This window comes from Microcaecilia unicolor, chromosome 11 (genome assembly GCF_901765095.1).
Source record: "Microcaecilia unicolor chromosome 11, aMicUni1.1, whole genome shotgun sequence".
Taxonomy (NCBI): domain Eukaryota; kingdom Metazoa; phylum Chordata; class Amphibia; order Gymnophiona; family Siphonopidae; genus Microcaecilia; species Microcaecilia unicolor.
Window position 1 is genome coordinate 73,839,993 of NC_044041.1, and position 15,638 is coordinate 73,855,630.

General features: G+C 42.6%; 1 protein-coding gene across 1 annotated transcript in view; it reads left to right on the forward strand.

The window, feature by feature from the left end:
* Positions 1-8,576, forward strand: part of LOC115479559 (occludin-like) — a 93,562-nt gene extending 84,986 nt beyond the window's left edge. Inside the window, exon 8 of the mRNA XM_030217530.1 lies at positions 5,171-8,576. Coding sequence (XP_030073390.1) covers positions 5,171-5,272 — 102 coding nt within the window. The 3' untranslated portion in view covers positions 5,273-8,576. The remainder of the gene's footprint in view (positions 1-5,170) is intronic.
* The last annotated feature ends 7,062 nt before the right edge of the window (positions 8,577-15,638 follow it).

Genomic DNA, 15,638 nt, shown 5'->3' on the forward strand with positions numbered 1-15,638 from the left:
TAGTTCTCTGCACTGACTCGTGAGCACTTTCCCTTGATGTGCTCTTGACCAGCCAATCATCCAACTAGAGAAACACGTGAACCACCAGTCGATACAGCAACTACAGCAAGACATTTTGTGAATACCCTGAGAGGGGATGCAAGGCTAGATGGCAAGACCCGATAATGGAAATGCTATTTCCCTATCTGAAATCTTAGATATTTCAGATGACCTGGAAGTACCTGAATGTGGGTATAAACCCAAGTCTAGAGAAGCATAGCCGACTGTTTTTCTGAATCATGGGAAGAAGGGTTACCAGGGAAATAAATTCTGAACTTATCTTTGACCAGATATTTGTTCAGGGGCCTTAGGTCTAGGATGGGACAAAATCCCCCATCTTTTTGGGCATGAGGAAGTATTTGGAATAGAATCCCTACCCTTCTTCCCCTGATGTAATGGGCTCGACTGCATGGGCTTTTAGAAGGGAGAATTCCTCTGCAAGCACTTCCCTATGCTGAGAGCTGGACAGTTTGGAGGAAGCTGACAAAAGTTGAACTTACAAGGGGCTACCTTTCTTGGAAAAACCTCAGTCTGCCTCCTAGTGGTCATCCAGGATGAATACTTTTATGGCAGCTATGTTCTCTTGAAGTCAGTCAAAAGCCGATTCTTTGCTTAGACTGGGGAGCTGTCTGGGATGTCTGCACTTGCTGCTGTCTAGGCCAGGAGCACTGAGCCTGGGTCTGTTGCTGGGGGCAAGAAGAAGGGGTATACCTACACCTTTGAGAGTAGTAGGATCCTCTTCTATTCCCTCCAGAAAACCTCTGAGAAGTGGAGCCACAGAAGGAGTAGGCCGAGACAGGGAGTTGATGGTGTTGGCATACTTCTTGGTGAGGTCCGTCACCTCCTCCACCTTGTCCCCAAAAGATTATTGCCTCTGCAGGGGCCATTTGCCAGCCTCTCCTGAACCACCGCTTCTAGGTCCAAACATGCAGCCATGAGAGTCTGTATGCTACATCAAAAAGTGTCAAAGGTGTCTTTAGCAAAGTATTTCCTGCACTCCTCTACTTCTGGACTAGCTGGTGAAGCTCTGTGGCCTGCACTAGTGAGAGAGTGTCTGCAAAATCAAGCACACTGAAAAGCAGGGACTTTAAGTATATGCTTATGTATAGCTGGTAGGTATGGATGCAGGAGATAAATATGGAGGGCTGCTAAACCTTCCTTCCAAAAGAGTCCAGAGTCGAGGTTCCCTGCCTGGGGGAGCCGAGGCATGAGTCTTGGCACTTCTAGTTCTCTTGAGAGTTGATTCAACCACCATGGAGTGGTGGGACAACTGCGCCTTCTCAAATCCAGCAGCTTTCTGGACTCTTTAAGTGGAGTCCACCCTTTTAGGTACCACCTGCACAGAGAGGAGTCCACCCTTTTAGGTACCACCTGCACAGAGAGGAGTTTCCCAGTTCTTCATGTGTGCATCCCTCAGGACACTGTAGACAGGACGTGTCACAGCCTCCCTCGGAGAAGAATCATAGTCCAGGACAACCAATAATTCCTCCCTAGGCTCATCCTCCATCCCCAACTTAAATGGAATGGTCTCCGCAATTTCCCTTAAAAAAACATATAAAGAAGAGCTCTTCTGAGGGAGACCACCTCTTTTCTTAAGGTAATGAGGGATCTGAAGGTATGCCAAGAGGTCTGTCCTCCAAGAAATCCTCTGGCTGCTTCTCAGATCTCCAGGAATGATCTGTATCAGACTCAGCAAAGTACTTATTGTGAGAGGTCTAACTCTTCACCTGCCTCAACCTGCTGGACGTGCTGCAGCTTCCTCCCGCAGCGTTGAGAAAGTCACTGCATTGGCAGACATTGACAACCGCTCAACAGGCAGGGCATAAGCCTCCAAGACCTGCTGGCGCAAGCACCCTTGATGCCTCTGCAGCACACTGCTGCAGAAGGTGCCCCAGCTCCTCCTGGAGCATGGAGTGGAGTGTTCCTTGAGAGCAGGCATTGGTAAAGGCTGGTGTGGAGACAGCCTGAGAATCTGGCAGTGCCGAATCAGAACTGCGGTCCTGGCTGCAATAAAAGAGGGGGAGTGCTTGTCCCTGCATTGATGCTTCTCGAGTGCCGGCGATGCTGCCACTCTGGAGCTTCCAGCACTGTGCCTCGAGAGGGACCAATGCTGATGCTTCTTAGCCTTCACTTGATGCATGGCATTCAGGTTCTTTGGTGCAAATGAGGACTATGTCAAATCCACACAGGTTCATAGTGTCAGGTCCAATGCTGACCAGTCTCAGGGTCCACTGCTAGCTCCCAGTGTCGAGGCAGGTGGAGACTTCCTCAATGCTGGTGCACTCCCAGTGTCCAGCAGAGCTCCTGCAGCCATGGGGACTGATGTTTCTGATGCCAAGGGGCTGGACTTAGAATTACCAAAAGTTTCTCATGCCAAGCTTCTCTGGGTTTTTTTTCTGCATTTTTAAACAGAGAAGTCAGAGCCTTCATGATCAGGTCCTAGCACCCCAGACAGTTATGCGGATCTGTCCCTGAAATGACTTTATTGCATCTAGTACACCTTTTAAAACTACTGGGAGTCTTGAGAGACTGAGGGAAAAACAACCAATGCAAAATCAAATGGCTCAACGATGAAGGAAGCAAGGCTGCCTTGCAGGAAAAAAGAGGGTCCCTACCAAAACTCAGGCCTAAGTGGGCCATAAGGGCCATGAAAAGAAAATGAAACTTAGGCCAAAAATCTACCAAAACTACACCGTAAGGGGAAGGAAAACTCAGAAAAAAAATAAAAGAATATAAAATAAGGTACATGCAACCACAAGGAAGGCACTTTGAAAAGAATCAAAGATGCGCTGAGGAGAGCTCTGGAAAAACATGACCTCTCCGCTCCGTGGAAAAATGGAGAATGATGATCCTGTTCACTCATGCTGGGCTGAAAGGAACTCGCCCATACATGGTGGGATGCTGCCAAAAACTCTCCGCACTAGGGTTACCCACGTGTAAGAATTGATATCGTGCTTGGTCTTCGGAGAAACACCCTATATACTCGTCCATATGCCAAAAAATAAACCAGGGTCATCTTATCTATGAATCATTCTCATCAGTGCCCTTGCTATTGTTAGCTTCATGGAAGTACAGTGTTTTTGCCATTGTTAGATTCTTTCATGGAAGTACAGTATAGCTATAAAGGAGAGCTTAGCTGGGGGAGACCTTCTCCTTTCCTAAGGTGGGGAGGGATCTGAGGTATGGTAAAAGATCTCTCCTGTGAGAAATCCTCTGGCTCCTCCTTCCTCCAGATCTCCATCTGCAAGAATGGTCCGAGTCACACTCAGCAAATTACTCATTGTGAGAGGTCAGCGGGCTGTGCTGAAGTTACTTTCTGGAACAGAGTCGGTGCTATATATGTCCCTAGTTTGGGAAGAACTCCTAATGATTGCCTTCGATGAGTAGTTCTGGACCCTACTCAGAGAGAAGCTGGTGCAGTTGCTGCAGGGGCACACTGCACAGACATTGAGGGCACTTGCGCCACTAGCGGAACAGCCCCATTCCCAGCCACCCACTGACTCTTATCGATGCCAACACCTCAAAGGGTATCAATGTCAACATGGATGCGTACAGTACCACTCTCGACATTGGGGAAGGAAGCTTCTTCGGAGTCTGATGGTAGGTCTGTACCTTGGGGATGTAGAGGGCATGGACATAGATCCACTGGGTCAAGGCTGGTGCAGACCCACTCAGATCTGAATATGCTGAAGAGTCTGATTGGGATCACTCATGCGAATCAGAGAAGGATCCACATTACTTCTCAAAGGAAACATTTATGGGGTGAGTTTAAATTTAAGGAGAAGAGGTTTGGAGGAGGTGGCAAGTAAGACCAGAAGTGATAAAAATAAATAGTAGTGTTTGTTTAAAATCTGTAAATCTGTAAAATCTGCAGGAAAGTTGCATGACAATTACAGCAGTCATGCAGACAACTAAAGGCCATTTTATTAAAAATTTCTTATCAATTTGGGACCCTTACATAGACTCCCTCAGTCATACGGTTAAGAGTGTTATCTTGAACACTTTTTAAATTTGAATGGGAGTGGAGGGTTCGTGTCCCTCGGCTAGCAGGGGTCTTTTTATTTTTGTTTTCTGGTGGGAGAATATGGAAAGGATAGTATTCATTAGTTTGCTGCAAGGGACTTATAACTGAGGGGAAGGCTATAAGACACAAGGCCTTTTCTCTTATATCTGGTATGACAGTTCAATTTCCATGCTCTTTTGCATGGAAGTGTTATTGTCTCTTTGTATACTATATCATAAGCACTTGGCTGTTTTACCTGAATTGGGGGTGGAGGGTTTTGGAGGGGGTAAGTTAGGATTGAAAAGTGTATAGACAGTGGAAAAATGAGACATTGTTCTGTTTATTACTTTTTCAATAAAAAAGATTTAACGTAAAAGGCCATTTTATTGGTTGATGGCTCAAGCAGTAGGCTCAAAGAAGTTTAACTGAGACTTTGGTGTGCAAAGAGTTGGTGGGTGAATTCTAATTTTCTTTTACCAAACAGGAGTATGTGTGTAGGTGCTGAGAAATGCTGATTCCTGAATAAAACGTTCTCCTTGGATAGGAAGGTGGAGTGATTGTGAAAATATTTTCCTAGAACATTCTGTTTTAGTGAACTTGCCAAAGTTTAGAGAGAGAGTGGTGAATAAAACTGAATTGAAGACTTAAAATCATTGAGGGATAAATATATACTCCTCATATACTGAAATTTGATGACTTAGCTTAAAGCCAGAAGGAAATGTCTATTCCGACACCTGTTGAGATCTGTGAAACCTTGGGTTACAGGAAGGGGGTCGGTTTGGGCAGGGAGGGGAGGGAGAGAGAAATGTTGGACCTGGAGGTGGAGGGGAGAGATAGAGAGGGTGCAGTGTGGGACCCAGCCTCGACTTATACATGTGTCGCAGCATTTTTAGCCATTTTTAGTTTTTAACTGTCCTCGAATTATACTCAAGATCAACTTATAGTTGAATATATATGGTATTTCTCCACTTTTGGAAGAGATTATGAAATTGTGGTTCCAGAAAACATGTTTCAGCCCTGGTTTAGGTATACAGGTTTGTATCTTTTTCTGAAAAATGAACTTGCATGAGTTATGCTAAATTCCAACTGAAGAAAAGGTTTTACAGTACGCTCTGTTTATTTGTTTAGACTCCAGATTACCAAATGAAGAAACTGGAAAGTAAACAGCTGAGAAACAAACTGTTTCACATAAAGCGCATGGTCAGTGATTATGACAAAATGAGGGGATAATTTGAGAAAACAACTGTAAATCCAAAGGCACAGGTGGAAGAAAAAATCCAGACGAGGAAATGCATAACTAGCACAGTGATAGTTTTGCAAAACTGCTTTAGTTTCTGTGTATACATACTTTGGATGTAGAGTAAGAGCTAGAGTTGGTGCTGAGATGGAATTTTTCATCTTACAATTTATGCAAAAATAAAAAACTCAAGAAGTCAGAAACTGGGCTTAAGGGCAGAATTGTTTGTAACAACTAGAGCCAGTTTGTAAATGTAAGAGCATGTATATTTGTAAGATAGTATGTATATATATATATATTTGTATGTTATTTAAAATGTTATCCTTATATTTGTTGTAAAATGATACTATGCAGAACAAAGTCAAGAAAAAGGGTGCCTCCATCAGAGGCATTAGGCTAGAATGGTAAAAGCCCCAGCACCCTAGTTTTAAAATGTGTGTATTCATGATAAGAGAATCAAAATAACCTTAAGTAAAACTAAAGAATACACACATGAATGGTGCTTCTGCTATCCCCAATCTCACAAGCCTCTGCTTCACTTCTATCCGACTGCATCCATTTAGTACCCCCTCTTTAACCTGATGCCCCTAGTTCTTCCTAGTGCCTGGGCATTCTATTACTATCAACTATTGCAAATTTGGCTGACTAACCAATTAACTAAGGCCACCCAAGCAGAAAGCAAAGGGGAATAACATCAAAGCCGACCACCAACCAATAATAGCTGCATATATCACTAAAGTAAATAAATACAGAAACATGACACTTCCAAGAATGCAAGGGAGCCAAAGTGGTCATACACAGAATTTATTCAATTCATAGACTTGACACAGTACAGTGTTTCAGCGCTGGTTGTGTCTGCCTCGGGAGTCTAAAAAATCATTTAAAAAAATGAGTACATTAAAAAGACAATGATAAATGTCCTTTTCTTTTACATGAACACTATAATTTTTATTGCATTACCTTTTCATCCAAGTAACCTTTTTTTAGTACCTTTTAGCTTATTGTATTGCTTTATTGTTACATATTTGATCAGATTGTGTCAGTCTAATTGCACTTATCTATATGTTTGAGATTAACACCATGATATTACATTGTATAACCTTATATTTTTCTATTTATGTACTTTTATCATTATTTGACAATTTCTGATGTTTACCTAGTTCTTATTATGATGACTTTCATTTTATGTGATGATTTTTCATTTTATGTCTTTTTAATTTAGTCTTTATTTTTAAAATGATTGTTTAGACTCCTGAGGCAGGTGCAACCAACACCAAAATATTGCACCATGTTGAGTGTATGAGTTGAATAAATTCTGTGTATGAGCACTTTGGCTCCCTCGTGTTCTTGGAAATGTCATTTTTCTGCACTACTTCTTTGACTGTGCCTTACTATGTTCGTAGTGTTCCTGTTCTTCCACCTCGGCAGTTGATTTCGAAAGTGAATAAACACCATTTCTCATAAGCAAGCAATATAAGGAACACATCTGACTTCCAAAGCATTTCTCTCCTTATCTACAGAATGAATCTACATGAAAGTGATGGTGCCTTTCATGAGGGCACAAAAAAAAAGTTTAATTTTCCTTACTTTGCTTACGTCACATGAGGTAACTTAACTGACCTCATGTTTTCCTTTAAAAACTCTGATGTTGCAAAGAATGTAAACAAAGCCCTGTGACTGTCTGTCTCCTCATCATTCACTTCCTTTTCTGAAATCACAGAGAAGGAAACTGCCATTTTTCTTTCTCCTTCTAAACTCATTACTTCTGCCTCAGACCTTATTCCTATCCAACTTTCCAGTTTTATTTCCTCTTCAGTTGTCCCCTCCATCTGTCACATCCTCAATCAACTACTTGCCCTTGCAACTGTTTTTCTTCCTTCTAATTATGTTGTGATCACAACACTCAAAAATGCTTCACTGGACAGTACCAGCTCTTTCATTTTATTTCCCTTGTCTCTTTCATATCCAGACTGCTCAAATGTGCTCTTTACATTTGCTGGCTTGACTTTCATCTGAAATTGCTCTAGATCTATTCTACTCTGGTTTTCACACTCTACATTCCATAGGAACTACACTTGCCAAATCCAGTGGCCTTATTATAATCAAGGCCAAAGGCCTTTACTTTATCCTCATCCACCATAACCTAGCTACTGCTTTTGATACTGTAAGTCACCATCCATGCTTTGATGCACAGTACACAATTGGGATTTCAAGATTCCAGCTTGATTTTCTTCTTTTTCCTATTGTACTTCCATTGTACCCTCAAACTGTTCCTTCTCTACTTCTATTATTCAGCATACCTCAAGGCCGTGTCCTAAGCTTTCTTCTCTTTTCTTTCTATGTTTGTCCCCTCCGTGCTCTAATTTCCTCTCATAGCTTTCAAGAGTAGCTGCTGTGGAATGTAGAGTGTGAAGACCAGAGTAGAATGGATCACTGTAAATTTAGCATTGCCAAGATGGAATTCTCCCCTTTTCCCTTTTTTTCTGTCTTGGTGATGGCAAGCACATCCTTCTGGTTCCTTCCTTTTCAACTTCCCTTAGAAAGGAAGGGATGAAGTTTAGCAAGCTACCGAAATGCTCATACTCATTAGCACTTGTTTAGACTGTCATGACCTACTCCTTACAGATTTTGCACAGAACCATCATGCCCCATTGTAGTTTATAGAAAATGCAGCTGCATGAATTATCTTTCTTCTGCATAATTATAACCCTTTATTCAGCTATTTGTTGACATACGTTCACCCTATATTTAGGGACTGAAAAACACTACAAATTCTAAAATAACCAACTTTCTAGTACACAAGTTTTGTTGTGCTTGTGGTATGAACAACTTTTTGCATAGTTGGTCCCCTATCATCATTACTGATCATTCTGAAGTGATGCTGGAAGATTATACCTGCTTTGAAACTTTACTGCATATTGTGAGTGTATCCAGAATAACTTTAACCATTCAGCTTCTTTCAATTCTATAATTGCACAAGGGTTCCTTGAAAGAGAACTTCGGGATCAGACTTAATACAATTAAGGCAGTCAGACTCAGTCCTGATTGATAAGTGAGATTAGATGACTTCTTTTTATATAAAAAATTTATTTAAAAAAATATTCAGGTATAACCCACATTCAAGCAAAATGGGACACGCTTAACTTTCCTACTTTCCTGGTCTGTAACAAATTTTTCCTGTACAAGTAAATTTATTTTTTTTGTTTACTTTATTCAATACCTGAAAAATGTTAATTTCTGCTGTAATCTGATTTGAATTAAAATTTGAGTATTATATTTTTCACTTACTTGTTCACATTTTTTTTAATCCCTCCAATCCTTATTTCACACAGACGAAAATTTCTCCTTGATGAGGTTTAGGGAAAAATGATGTGCTGTATTACACGCAGGATTCTAGGTACTTCCTCTGCTGTGATCTAATGAAACTCCTAGGAAAATGAAATCTGAAACCTGTGGATTCCTGGAGGTGAGCTGAATATAAACCGCAGTAGCTGTAAACACCCAAATAGTCCTAGATATGGATTCCTGAGCTCCTTCCTTGGACTTGCTCTTCACCAACCAATCATCGAGGTAGAAAAACACATGTACTTCCAGTCTGCGTAGCGACGCTGTGCCTATCACTAGACATTTTGAAAAGACCCTGGGAGCTGACATTTTGCCATTTAGCCTCGCAGTACTCATACTGGTGTTTCCCTACTCAAAATCTCAGATATCTTTTGTGACTGGGATGTATCTGAATGTAGGTATAAGTGTTTTTTTAAGGCCAGAGACGATAGTCAATCTTGTGTCTGAATCATTAATAAAGAAGGCTAAAAGAGAATATGAAGAGAAACTTGCCACAGAGGCTAAAACTCACTGTATCAGCTTTTTCAGGTACATCAGAAGCAGAAAGCCTGTGAGGGAATCAGTGGGACTGTTAGATCACGAAGGAGCAAAAGGGGCTCCTTCGTGATCTAACAGGAGGGCAAAGCCATAGCAGAAAAACTGAATTCTTTGCTTCTGTCTTTACAGAAGATTTAAGACATCTGCCTGTACCGAAAATGGTTTTCAAGGGTGATGATGCGGAGGAACTGAAAGAAAATCTCAGTGAACCTGGAAGATGTACTGATCCAAACTGATAAATTAAACAGTAGTAAATCACCTGGACTGGATGGCATACAGCCAAGTGTACTTAAAAACTCAAGCATGAAATTGCTGATGTAACCTGTCATTAAATTGTCAGTAGTACCTGAAGATTGGCCCATGTGATGCCGATTTTTTAAAAAGGGTTTTAGGGGTGATCTGGGAAATTATAGACCGGTAAGCCTGATGTCAGGTGCTGGGCAAAATAGTGGAAACTATTAGAATAAAATTATCAAACACATAGACAAACAGGGTTTAATGGGACAGAGTCAGCATGTGAATAAGACTGAAAATACAATAATGCCTTTGTATTGCTCCATGGTGCATCTGCACCTTTAGTGCGTTCAGTTCTGGTCGCCGTATCTCAAAAAAGATCTAGCAGAATTAGAAAAGGTTCAAAGAAGAGCAACTAAAATGATAAAGGGGATGGAACTCCTCTCGTATGAGGAAAGGCTAAAGAAGGTAGGGCTCTTCAGCTTGGAAAAGAGACAGATGAGGGGAAATATGATTGAGGTCTACAAAATCCTGAGTGTTGTAGAATGAGGAAGTAAATCAATTTTTTCTACTCATTTCAAAAGTACAAAGACTAGGGGATATTTGAGGAAGTTACATGGAAATATAAAACAAATAAGAGGAAATATTTTTTTTTACTCAATGAATAGTTAGCTCTGGAACTCTTTGCTGGAGGATGTGGTAACAGCGGTTAGTGTATCTGGGTTTTAAAAAGTTTAGAGAAATTCCTGGAGGAAAAGACCATAGTCTGCTATTGAGACAGATATGGGAAACAACTGCTTGCCCTGGGATTTGTAGTATGGAACGTTGCCACGATCTGGGTTTCTGCCAAGTACTTGCAACCTAGCTTGACCACTGTTTAGAAAACCTGATACTGGGCTAGATGGACCATTGGTCTGACCCAGTATGGCTACTCTTATGTTCTTATTGGTGCTTGGGGCAAACATCCTGAAATTTTGGGGGGCCAAGTAGTTGTTCAGAGCCCTCCTGTTTTCTTGGGAACCAGGAAGTAGTTGGAGTAAAATCCCTTCCCTTTTTCCCTTGGTGGAACAGGCTCAACCACATCGGCCTACAAAAAGGAAGAAAGCTCCAGATACTGCTCTCTCGGGAGCTGACAGCTTAGGTTTGAAGTTCTCGAGGGGGGGGGGGGGGGGAATTTGGAGGAAGTGTTGACCAATAAAGTACATAACCCATCCAGACAATTATGAGGACCCACTAGTCCAAGGGGCCACTTTCTTTGAAAAAATTCAGCCTCCTTCCCATTGGTAGGTTACCTGGGATTGATACTTTTATGCTCTCTTGCAGCCAGTCAAAAGCTTGTCCCTGGTTTTGACTAAGGAGCTGACGGGGGTTAAGCGAGAGCTCTGGGCAGACTGGGAAGGGTGCAAGGCAGGATGGCCCCTATACCTTTGACAGTTGTAGAATCTCCCGTGATTTGCACCTGGAAACCTCTTGAGGGTGCAGGAGTAAGCCGGGAAAGTGATTTGATAGTCTCAGTATGTTTCTTAATTCGATCCATGACTTCTTCCACCTTGTTGCCAAAAAGGTTCTCTCTCCAGCAAGGGCTGTCCACCAGCTGCTCCTGAGCTGCAGGTTCCAGGTCGGAGCCAGGGGAGTCTGCACGTTCTAATACCCATAGCAGAGGTCCTAGGTGACATCTCAAAAGCACCATAGGTTGTCTGGGCCATGTGCTTTGATGCTCCCGATGCTTGGCTAGTAACTGGCAAAGTTCTAGTCATCTCAGGTGGTAGAATGTCTGCAGATCCACCATGCTATTCAGCAAGGACTTCAAGTACATGCTTATGAAGAGCTGGTAGGAATGCATGTAGGACAGAATAGCACTTTGATAAACTTTCCTCTCAAAAATGTCCAAGGTCTAAGCATCTCTCACCGGGGAGTGAGACTGGGCACTCTTGGCTCTTTTGAAAGCTGATTCGATTACCATAGAATGGCGGGGAAGCTGGAGCTTGAATCCAAGAGCTTTTTGGACTCTGAATATAGAGTTGGCCGCCTTGTATATGAGCTGTGCACAGTGAGGGATCATGACAGTCATCTGAGCCTTGAGGATGCTGTGAACAGACTGTCACAACCTCCTGGAGTGGAGGAGGGTTATCTCAAAAATCAAGGATGTCTAACACTTAGCCCTGGGCTCATCCTCTAACTTAAATAGAATGACCTCCACCATCTTTCATACAAAACTGGTAAAAGAGAGCCTCTTCCTCGTGTTTGTGGGGTGGGGGGTAAGGTGGGAAGAAGAATGTGATGGAAATTCCAGGGATTCCCCCTCCCCCCCCCCCCCCAAGGGATCTGGATCTTCTTCAGACACAGATCAAGGGGCTGGTGGTTGGGAGGCGGGGCAGACTTACACGGTCTGTGCCCTGAAAAAGACAGATACAAATCAAGGTAAGCTATACACAAAAAGTAGCACATATGAGTTATCTTGTTGGGCAGACTGGATGGACCGTGCAGGTCTTTTTCTGCCGTCATCTACTATGTTACTAGGATTAGTCCGACTCAGATTCAGGGTAGTAAATCCTGGTTGAGTCCTCAGTGGCCTTGAACTTCTGCGTGGGCAGGCATGGGCTGAGAGCATCAAGGCATGGTGCAGAACCTGAACCTCGAAGAAGCTTCCTGTGGGGCTAGACACAGACACTGTCTCAGCTGGCAACGATGTCTGTGTACAGCCAAGAGTGCATGGGCCTCTTGGATCAGCTGGACCAACATGGGGTCCGACACAGATGTCGATGCCTCGGCATCATATCAGGTGAGAAGTCACCCCAGCTCCTCCTGGAGCTTGGCCTACATCTGCACCTCATGATGAACACTGGCAAAGGCGGGGTCTCAGCGTGGTTGAATCAAAGATTGGTCCCAGCACTTTGGAGGCTTGTGCACCAGTGCTGATTAGGTGAAGCAGCCCTCACAGTGCAGGTACTTTTCAGGTGTCAACAGGGTTAGTGCCCTAGTGCTCATGGGGCCATGCTTCAAGTGTTCTGCCATTTGGCCTTGCGTCAGGTCCCAGAATATTCTAAATGTTTAGCAGTACTTGCAGTGTATCTACGTAGACTGGGAAAGTATGTGTTTCCATACTTGGACTATTGGCTGATCAAGAACACATCGCAGGAACAACAGTCACTGTGCCTACTATTCTAACTTCTAACTGTCCAAATAGGATACATCAATGCAAGATCAGTGGTAAATAAAAGTGAAATCATCACAGATTGGATCACATCAGAGAACCTAGATTTACTTTTCATCATAGAAACCTGGATTCGCCAACCAGAAGATCCTATCATAAACAAACTATATCCTCCGGGCTACAAAATATCCCATTGGCCCAGGAAAGACAAAAGAGGAGGAGGAATTGCTCTCATTTATAGATCATACTTCTCCGCAGAACCCACTTCAGAGTCCATCTCAACTCGAAATAGCCTCTATCGAACTATACAGCCCCATGCTATACGAACACTTAACCTGCATACTGTTCTATAGGCCTCCTATTAACTGGAACCATAACCAAACCACATTCATGGACTTTATATCAAATACACGCGTCAACAACTCCAATACACTACTACTAGGGGACCTAAACCTCCATTTAGAAGACTCTAACTCTGCCCACACTGTGGAATGTATTGACTTCCTCCAACTATGTGATTTCAACCTTCCTCCAATAGTACCAACCCATACCAAAGGCCACTCACTCAATATCATCACACTTAAACAATCCACAGAGCAAAACGTCCTCCTAACAGACATCCAGTGGGTCGCTTCTCCCTGGTCCGACCACCACAAAGCAACCTTATCTGTACAATGGAGGAAAAAAGACCAACCCAAACCACCAGAACTCACAACAATTATAACCAGAAAACGAATCGAAAAAGATACCTTCTGGCAACTTATCTATGACAACAACTGGACGATAGACCCAAACACAAACCACTTCCTTGCAGATTGGGACAATAGATGCAAACTCATCTTAGATAAAATTGCTCCGCTGCACTCCAAAACCCTACACACGAAGAAAAATCCCTCCCCATGGTTCAATGAGGAACTAAAAAAACTAAAGAAAGAAACCAGAAAACTAGAAAAAACTTGGAGCAAATCAAAAGACGATCTCACCCTGAATACATGGAAATAAACACAAAAGAAATACAAGAATGAAATTAAACGAGCCAAAAGAACGTACTATACAAAACAAATCACAACCACCGGAACAGACATAAAAAAAACAATACAAAATCATAAAGAATCTTCTTAACACGAACCCAGTAACAACTTCACCCTCAAACTGCCCATCTGCTGACCAGCTGGCCAAATACTTCAATGATAAAATTACTAACCTGTGCAACACAATTCCCCACGATGAGACCAATATTGACAATTTCCTTGATGAACTAGATCCCAGCAGATCGCTACTGGACAAACTTCACCCCCCCCCCCCCCCCCCTCAGCACTACGGAAATCTCCTCAGCACTATCCAAACTTTCCAAGTCTCACTGCCACCTGGACCCATGCCCCAATTATCTTATGAAAAATGCCCCAGAATGATTCATTACAGAACTCACCACCCACCTTAACTTCCTACTTCAACAAGGCTCCTTCCCCTCTGAACAGGGCAACATACTACTTACACCAATACCAAAAAACCCCAAGAAACCAGCGGATGACATTACTAACTATCGACCTGTGGCCTCCATCCCTCTTCTAATCAAATTGATGGAAAATAGAGTGACCTCCCAACTCAACGAATTCACTCAAAAATTCTCTATTTTACATGAATCATAATCGGGTTTCCGACCTGCACACAGCACAGAAACAGTACGGCTCACCCTGATATCCAGGTTCAAACAGGAAATTTCAATTGGCAACAAAATACTTCTTCTGCAGTTTCGATCTATCTAGTGCATTTGACATGGTAGACCATACTATTCTCACAAAATTACTGGACAAACTAGGGATCGGCGGAAATATCATTAAATGGATAAAAAGTTTTATCACCACCAGATCATATCAGGTCAAATCAACCTCATCAATATCGCCTGCGTGGTCATCAAAATGCGGAGTCCCCCAAGGCTCACCTCTATCCCCGATCCTCTTCAACATTATGATGATTCCTCTGGCCAAATCCCTATCCAAGTCCGACCTTAACCCTTTCATCTACGCTGATGACGTCACAATATTCATCCCTTTCCAATCCAACCTTTCTGAAATCTCGTAGAAAATAACTTCTGCCATGAACATCCTATCATCCTGGGCCAACGCTTTCAAGATGAAAATGAACAAAGAAAAGACTCAATGCCTGATCCTCTCATCACAACACGCTACTCTGCTCCCAACCACCCTGAACACACCAGACGTTACAATCCCAATATCTGACAATCTAAAAATCCTAGGAGTAACACTAGACAACCACCTAACCTTGGAAACCCCACGCAAAAGCCACAAATAAGAAGATGTTCAACATGATGTGGGTATTGAAAAGAGTAAAACCATTCCTCCCACAGAAAACTTTCCGCAATCTAGTACAATCCACACTACTCACCTATGCCGACTACTGCAACAGTATCTTCATCGGCTTGAAAGCCCAAATCATTAAAAAACTCCAAACCACCCAAAACACAGCAGCCAGACTCATCTTTGGCAAACCACGATTTGAAATTGCAACACCACTTCGTGCAAAACTTCACTGGCTCCCTATCAAGGAATGCATAAACTTCAAAGCCCACACAATGATCCACAAGAACCTTCATGGCGAATCTCCAAGCTACATGAACAACTTGATCGATCTTTCAGCCAGGAACGGGTCCAAATCTTCCCATACTTACCTTAAGCTCCATCTTCCCAATTGCAAAAACCTCAAATACAAAACCTACTATGCATCCAACTTCTCAGTTATAGGCAGCCAACTCTGGAACGCAATACCTCGACACATCCGAACAACCAATGAACACCTACCCTTCCGTAAGCTGCTGAAAACTTACCTCTTCAGACAAGCTTACCCAAATAACCCAACTTAATTCTCAAACTTAACCACGCTACCCATACTCCAATCCTCTCCCCCACAACTCTCCCAATTGTCTTACTCCTTACAACTGGATCATCTATGTTATATTTCGTACCATACTCTGTGTACCTTACTTTGTACCTTACAACTGGATCATCTCTGTTATACTTCGTACCATACTCTGTGTACTTTGTACCTTACTTTGTGTTATCTCTGTGATA